The sequence below is a fragment of the Grammomys surdaster genome, unplaced genomic scaffold, assembly GCF_004785775.1.
Source record: "Grammomys surdaster isolate TR1022 unplaced genomic scaffold, NIH_TR_1.0 141, whole genome shotgun sequence".
Lineage (NCBI taxonomy): Eukaryota > Metazoa > Chordata > Mammalia > Rodentia > Muridae > Grammomys > Grammomys surdaster.
In genome coordinates, this window is record NW_021604599.1 from 727,825 (window position 1) to 736,312 (window position 8,488).

Genomic DNA, 8,488 nt, shown 5'->3' on the forward strand with positions numbered 1-8,488 from the left:
GTGTCTAGAAATGAGATAACTTTAATCTTCTGTAATTTCCGCAGAATTTTCTTATGTTTAAACAAGTAATAAATAATAGGACAGGTTCTGTCTATGAAAATCTGAGCAAACAGTACAGTGGTACAGATTTGTAATCCCAAAACTTGGGAAGCAGAGGTGAGGTATCAGTAGTTGGATGCCAGCCATTGCTGTAGATCAGCTTTGACTTAAAAACTAAGGAAATTAGATGGTGAAGTGACTCAGTTTGTAAAGATGCTTGTTACCAATCCTGAGGAAGCTGAGTTCAGTCCCAGAAATCCACATAGAGGAAAGAGACAATCGACTTTCACAAGCTGTCCTCTGACCTTGACATGAGTTCTGTGGCATGCATACACCTCTCACATCACATGCTTAATAACATAAAGTAAACATATATCTTAAAGGACTAAACAAAATAAAAGAAGATAACTACTCACTACCACAAACTCCCTACAAAATTTGAAGAAAAATCGTAGAGGAAAGTGGGCATATGGAAGTGGTTTTTAACTCACTTCCCTTCTCTGACTGAGTGTGAAGTCATTATATTGTGAGCCATTCTTCTTAGGGTCTGTAATCACTTATAATCCAAAGCACTTCCTTCCCAAATGAGCTGTGTCATTTCTGTCTATTCAAACGTCATTACTTCCATGGTAGACTTGTGGCAATATAGTTTCATTGCATAGAAGGTTTGGGAGAAATGTTCTAATGTTTGGACAGTTGATGTACACCTGTGTCCAAGCCCCGCCAGAACATCTGCATGCTTGTAACACTGCTTTCTGAAGAGATTGGAATGCTGTATCAAGCCTAACAACCACAGGATTCTTTCATCGATGTTGTTGGAAGAACACGATGATAACAGCATCATAATGAGAATAGATTTCATTTCTTCAAATACTCTGAAATGGTGCAAAACAATCTAGTGCCCTTTGATCGTCTACGAACATCAATTATCCTTGTCTGATTGCTGAGCAACTGTTGTCTACAAGCATTAGGCTAGATGCTTTGCTTATAGTGTTACATGCATCTAATTGAATCCTCACTGCTGTCCAGTAGCTTATCTCACTGTCCTTACTTTGTTCATAAGTAAACTCAGTGGCAGAACATTCAATTTGTAGCAAACTGGACCTGTAAGAGATTATGATAGGGAGGTAGGGAAAAGGTAATCACAAGCTTTGTCCCTGATGGTTTGGAGGCCTAGGTATGTTTTCCAGACTGTATTCTAGACCTAGTGACTGCTACTCCATCTAGCCCTCTCCCCCAGTGCCATTATACCCTGATGTGCAGAAGCAGATCTCTTGATTAGCCATCATGATTATGAGCCCTTTTTATTAAAATACCATGTATCAATTGAATAATTGGAGAATTATTTTAAACAATGTCATGATCAAAATATAAAAACGTGATCCATTTATCAAAGCTATTTGAAGACTTGTAAATGGCAGATATAAAGGGTTGTGAAGAGTAACTTGGATACAACTTCTATTTGTGTGTGTGTGTTCATGTAGATGTGTGCACACATGTGTGCTCTGGGTGCACGCACATGGAGGCCAAAGACTAACATTGGCTCTCTCCCTCATTTGCTCTTTACTTTATTTACTTATTTTTGAGACAGAGACTCTCACTGAACTTGGAGCCTTAAGGTGGCTAGCCAGTGAGTTCAGGGGTCCACCTGTCTCTACTCTCCCAGCCCTGGGAGTATAGGCACCTCCGCCATGTGCGTATGGGTTCTGGGCACCTGACCTCTGCTCCTTGTGGTCCCATAGCATTGTCCCATTTTCACTGCCCCTCAAGGCCTATCTTTAAGGGAGGCAGTATAAACATATTGAGAGCATTTGATACTTATGATGATTTCTATTTATTAGCTTGTCATATTATTCAAATTTTTGCTTTATTTGAAACTGGACTCTTGGTCTGAAACAAATTGTTTATTAGTTATCTTTCAGTATAGAAATGCACTCTGCTTATGTTATAGTTTCTAGGCATCTATTATTGGTAGATGTCTTTAGAACCCTAGGACAGGGGCAATTTGTGCATTTTTTCCAACTGTTTGACTTAGGAAGGCATGGTAACTAATAATTCAGTTACCTGAAGGCAGAGAGAGTTGAAGTCCCATTTCCTCACTGATTAGAAAAAAAAATCTTTAAGGGGATTACAACCTCATAGGAAGAAAAACAATATCAACCAACCAGACCCCCCAGAGCTCCCACCAACCAGAGTATACATGGAGGGAGCTATGGCTCCAGATACATATGTAGCAGAAGATGGCCTTATCTGACATCATTGGGAGGGGAGGCCTTTGGTCTTGTGGAGGCTGGATGCCCCAGCATAGGGGAATGCTAGAACAGTGAGGCAGGAGTGGGTGAGCGGGTAGAAGAACATCCTCATAGAGGCAAAAGGGAGAAGGGAGAGGGGGGATGGGATGGGGGGGTTTCTGGAGGGGTGAGTAGGAAGGGGGTATCATTTGAAATGTAAACAAATAAAATAATTAATAAATAAAAATAAATAAAATTAGAGTTTGTGAAAAAAGAAAAAAATCACTCTTGATCTTAAGTCTTTTTAAAATCTGTCATGTTAAATTTCTTCTTAGCTCTAATTTGCTATAAGCACCATAATTATGCTTTTTAAAAATTCCTAAACTTCCATTTTATTTTGGAGGGTGTAAACTATGATTCCGAAGACATTGCATGAAGTGGTTACCTAGCTATCTAGGTAAAAAAAAATCCTTGTGTGTGCGCACAGCAGCAGGCATGAGTGGGTTGCTATGTAGCGAGGAGAAGCAACGCAGACAGGATCTCTCTCTAACTGCTCGGGCTTGATAAGTGGTGTTAATCGTCTTTCAGACCCATCAGACCTTCCTCACTGTGGAGAAGTATGAAGACTCTGTAGCTGACTGGCAGATATTGTATAATGATGCCTCCTGGGAGACTAGGTAAACATGTCTATTGATCATTTGTCTCAGAAGCTTTGAAAACAGTTGCTTCACAATGTAGGAAGGGCGAACGGAAAGACTTCTCAATACATAATACTAATCATACCGAATTCCCAAGGCTCCTTCTGGCCACATTTGACTGATTAATTAGGCTCCATTTTGATTGTCTTGATTGGAAGCAGCATAGTACAGGTTTCTTTAGCATTAGGTACTAATGAGGCATTAGCTGCCATCCTTTGGCTTTATTTTAGTGGTGTTGTGGGTAGACTCTAGATTCTGGTACATAGTAAGAAGATACTGTATCTCTGAGCAATGGCCCCATCCATCTTCCATGAACTTTGTCTTGACATGGTTACAGGGATGCCTGGAAAGACTAGCCAGCCTTTTTATAAACTGGTTGAGAGGTGTATTGGGCAAAGGAGTTGTATGGACAGGTTGAAGTCATCAAGTAGGATAGAGGCCTGGGCTTGCATGCAGGATGACAAATCACACATTCTAAAGAGCCACGTTTTTATTGTTTGTTTTCTATTAACAGGTTTTATTGGGACAAGGGAATTCTGGGTCTAAGCAATGCAACAATACATTGGCATATCCCAGATTCTGCCCTCCCTGGAATCTACAGAATAAGATATCTTGGACACAACCGGAAACAGGAACTTCTGAAGCCTGCTGTTATACTAGAATTTGAAGGAATTTCTTCTCCTTTTGAAGTCGTCACTACTTAGTGAAAAGTTGACAGATATTGAAGGACAGCTTTTCTCTGTGCACATTTTAGAGTGATGTCACACAAATGTGAACTACCAGTGTAATTTTTGTAATTGTCTCTGTTTGGGGGACAGATCGTTTATAGCTAATGGGACAGAGGTATGTGTTTGTGTTGTTGTATGATTATGTGCATGCATGCTAACAGAGAGAGAGAGAGAGAGTGAGTTATTAGTGAGTAAGAGGATATGAGAGAAGGGCGGCCACTGGCATCCATATACTTTGTGATCTTTATCCTAAAGCATGATTTTCCTTGAAGCTCTGTGATTGTTTAAGAGATAATTCCCTCTAATATGAAGTCCCTGAAATATAGTGACAGTATGTGAAGATATGTGAATGATGTTTATCCTATTTATTTATAGACTTATTAAACGAGAACTTTCCAGAAGTCCTCTAGAATGATACTTGATTTTACAGAGAGGAAAATGGAGATTCAATTCTCTTTAGATTAGAGTAAGGTTATTATATATTTTCCCTAGTTACATTTACAAAATACCATGTAACCTTACTACTACAAATATTTGAGCCCAGCTAAAATATTACCAGAAAATTAGCATGTCAGGTTTTTGTTTTGTTTTGCTTTTACATTCAAACAAGCATAGTCCTTCAGGTCAGTCACTTTAGAATGGATCTGCCTGCCTCAGGGTTATTGTTCATGCTCAGATCATTTCTGGAATTGCCTCCAGAGTCCAACTATGCGAATGTCACTTGCAGTGATTTGATTTATGCCTTGTATTCCTCAAAGTGTCCTTATCTTGCTAAGTCACGCCTCTTCCTCCCAACATTTACTCTGAAGGATTTTTCAATGTTTTCACCAATCAAATGTACCTCACACTACAAAGCTTTGCCTTGAATGTAGATTTGAAAACAAGTGTTAAGGCTGGAAATGTAGTCATCAAAGGGCAAGTTTTAAATGTATCTCACTGTTCTTTTGTCAGCTCGTCACTCTTTCATGGTTCTCTTGAATCACTGATCATTATTTAAACCCACATATCCAATGTTGTACTCACTCCTGGGTCTCCACAATTACACACATTATATTGAGATGATTGGGTAGACAATTTCTTTGAAGGGTAAAATGTTCAACTAGAAATATAAATTCTGGAGAGATATTTGAAGTCACAAATGTTCATTCATCTCTGTTTCGTGTTTCCCAGGCTGGGTCTTCTGATTTGGGATGAAAGAGGCCTCAAACAATTTCTAAGTATTAATCTGAAAGTAATGTTTTAGAAATGACAGTCTAGACAGTCTAATGAATGAGATGAGACAATGTAACATGAATTGTCTGAAAGTACTAGCTGCATTTAAAATTACTTAAGTTAACTGGTAAAGCCAATTTTTGATCCCCAATCATATTTTTGTAGGGAGGGAAAAAGAGTAAGCATTTTAGGGGAAAACTAATCTTTATTTCAAAACTATATTTATTTTAAAAATAATAGTGGTAAGGTAAACCTTCATTTATTTTCCTATGGTTTACCTACTCAAACATTGTAGATTGAATCAAAAGGCACCTGGAGCATGTTTTGGTGACTCTGTTTCCTACTTGGTAATTCTATGGATGTTAACTGCTGAAGAATAAACTGATCAGGATTTTCAAGAGTTGTGAACATGTCTTCTGATGGAAACACTCTATTAAGTATAAAGGTTCAAAATAGTTGATTTCAAATATATATATGTATATATGTATGTATATATATTCATACACATACATGTGCACACACACGGCATTGTTTAAAATTTATTTCTCATGACCCTGAACAATACAAGGATTATACAAAGATTCATTTCCCACCACCATTCTCCCCAGTGAAGCTTTTCTCAAAGTCTGAGTAGGAGTTTCTCCTTTCTCACTGGTAACTATGCCACAGTGGCCATTATATCACTAGTAATCTGTGTGCCCAGCTCTGCATGGAAATAAATCACAGAAACATAATTTCCCAGTAGACTTAGTCTCTTCCAGCCTGCATGCTTCTAGTGTATGCAATCTGTAAAAAAAAAACCAGGTCCCTGCAATATTCAACCATAGCAACTTACCTGTGCACAAAGGAACCTCACTAGATAACCAATCTGATCAGCCCATCTAAAGTCACAGATCTTGTTTATGTCTCAGTCTGGAATAGTTTCATGGAGCCAAAATACATGGAGGAATCTCTGGAAAAGGCACTGAGTGTGGAAAGTGGTTGGTTGGGTTGGTGAGAGCACTGTTTCTGAGAAGGGTTTGTCTGTGCTTTACTGTGCTGTGCCTCATCTGCTCTGATTTCAAGGATTCTGTGATTCTGTCAGAAAGCCTAGAGTAATTCCCTTTCCAGGTCTGTGTTTTGTTTTGCTATTTTTTTGATAAATATTCTGTAAAAACTGTCAGCATTCAAGATTGTATTTAATAATTAAGACTTATACTTGGACAAAAATAGTTGATGAAAGCAAATTGTAATGAGAGGTAATGCAGACTCTCTGAAGAAGAGATGGAAGAAGGCCATGGTTCTATGTTATTTGAGGTGGGGGAGGGTAGTAGAAATAACCTTTGCAGATAGACAGCCACTTAATCTAAATGCAGCCACTCTTAATTCCCTTCCAACCTGACAGTCAGATGTTGGTAAAGCGTGTTTCGCAGGCACTTCATGGGCTTCTTGGGCAGCTGAGACGTTCTCTTGGCAGGCAGCTAGTTATAAAGTTATGAGCTGATTCTGAATAGCAAGACCAAGAATAAATTTACTGATGGACAACCTTTTCCAATTTGCCATCTCATGTTTCTCTTCCAGCATAAGTGAGCCCATTCCCTTTCCCTGGTATTAAAATGTGGATTTTATTCTTAAATAAAAATTACCATCATTAGATGATTGCTTTGTAACTTTAGTGTTTCAAAATGATACCCATTGTTCCTAAGCATTCACTCTTGCTTGCTGATTTAAACTGGCTTTTGGGATCTCTAACTGATAAAATCCCAGAGAAGGAAACATATTTCACTATACAAAGAGTTAATATAACATGTAGTGGTAAGCAGCAAGATATTCCTGATCAACAGTAGTTCAGACTGTAAGCAATCTCACATAGCAGTAACTCTTGAGGTACCCATTTCATATATGTTCTAGCTACCCACTGACATCACTGACACTTTTCTTAGCATATTGATATTAATTCTCTGGCTTATCCTCTCAGTCAAAAGATTTCTCTGTACAATTGCAGGCCAAAGTAAAGGAAGGGAGGAAGCTTATGTTTAGGATCTTTTTTTTTTTTTTTGGAAGGTAGAAACTAGTAAGAACATGAGAAGAATACCCCTTATATTTCTGTTCTCTAGAACTGTGCCATGTGGTCATTCATAGCTGCAAAGGAGCCCTGGAAAGAGAATACTTGTTATTTTCCACTTTGAGAAGAAAAGGCAAATCCTGATAGCAAGGATAAAGAGATGGAGGGTGCAACTTTTTAAAAGTATATCAACAAAGTATTCTGCATCTTTAGAGATTTACTTCTTGATCCATGATATATGCATGACACATCGGCACAGCTTATTTAAAAAAAAATGATACTTCCATCATTGAATGAAGGGAACCTGTGACATGGAGAGGAGGGCATGGAAGATCATTCATCAGCTCTTGACAAAATATCACATCATTTTCACATCTCATTTATAGACATATGTAAAGCTTACCATATCTACACTCCCAACCTATTTTCTCTTTGCAATAACAAAAGTGAGTTTTACCCTAGGAGATATATCTTAGAAAAGCCATCAGAACTATGGTCCTCTATAGGAGTTGACATTTCCACTGGAAAGTGTATTTCTTGAGTAAGTTTGTGTTGAGCACCTGTGTACTTGTGGCTGATTAAATCTCTAGGATAAAACATGATGAGGCCACATAGCTGTTTTTTTTGTTTGTTTGTTTTATTTTTTAAATCAATGAAATTGGAGTTCAAAGGATAAAGCAGATAGGTCAATAGATACTTAATGTACATCATGTTCCCCACTGCTATAGTATTCCTGGTAGTAAAGATGACAACTCAGTACAGTTTGGGAAGATATCCTAGTAGGTTTCTTGGGAAATAACCTCTTAGTTAAGACCTAAAGTAGATGAAGAAATTAGCCAAAGGAAAAGGAATATTGAGTTTGTGATAGTGCACAGACCAGGTATTGTATAGGACGATTCGCTTTCATTGAGAACTGAATCATGACAGGCCTAGATGTTACTATGCTTTCCCAAATCTTTACTCAGGGTTGTGCATTGATACTCAATGACAGTCTGAATTTCAGTGAGGAGAGAGGAGAGTCTGTTGGTATAGTTACCAAGGAGTGATGGAGTGTAGACTAAGAATCAGTGCACTGTGTCAGGCATATAGACATTATATATAGGTACCAGGTAGGGGAAATAGCAAGTATTTTATCAAGGCTATAATTACAGTATAAGAGGACATTGGCCAGGGCTATAACACTGAATTTGTCTTCATGAGTAACAAATGGTTTCTATTTGCATTTTCTCCTTGAAACTGTTCTGTTATAATGTAAATGTCCTTGAATGTATTTGCCCTATGCTCCAATAATAAAGCACATCTTTTATAATCGACAACACTTACTTTAGTTTCCCATGGCATTGGTGACACCTCACCCTTCTTTCTTTATGGGTTATGGCTTTGTCTCTCTGTTTGAACTGAATTTATTAAGACTTTCCCATTTTTCTCATATACTTCATGTTTCCAGACCAATGATGCCTCCCTCTCCCTCTCCCTCTCCCTCTCCCTCTCCCTCTCCCTCTCCCTCTCCCTCTCCCTCTCCCTCTCCCTCCCCTT

At 38.3% G+C, this 8,488-nt stretch overlaps 1 protein-coding gene across 6 annotated transcripts in view; it reads left to right on the plus strand.

Moving 5' to 3' along the window:
* Positions 1 to 8,265, plus strand: part of Asah2 (N-acylsphingosine amidohydrolase 2) — a 118,043-nt gene extending 109,778 nt beyond the window's left edge. For all 6 annotated transcript variants that reach the window (XM_028764081.1, XM_028764080.1, XM_028764082.1 and 3 more), the window contains 2 exons: positions 2,859 to 2,947; positions 3,483 to 8,265. In XM_028764081.1, coding sequence (XP_028619914.1) covers positions 2,859 to 2,947; positions 3,483 to 3,672 — 279 coding nt within the window. In that variant the 3' untranslated portion in view covers positions 3,673 to 8,265. The remainder of the gene's footprint in view (positions 1 to 2,858; positions 2,948 to 3,482) is intronic.
* The last annotated feature ends 223 nt before the right edge of the window (positions 8,266 to 8,488 follow it).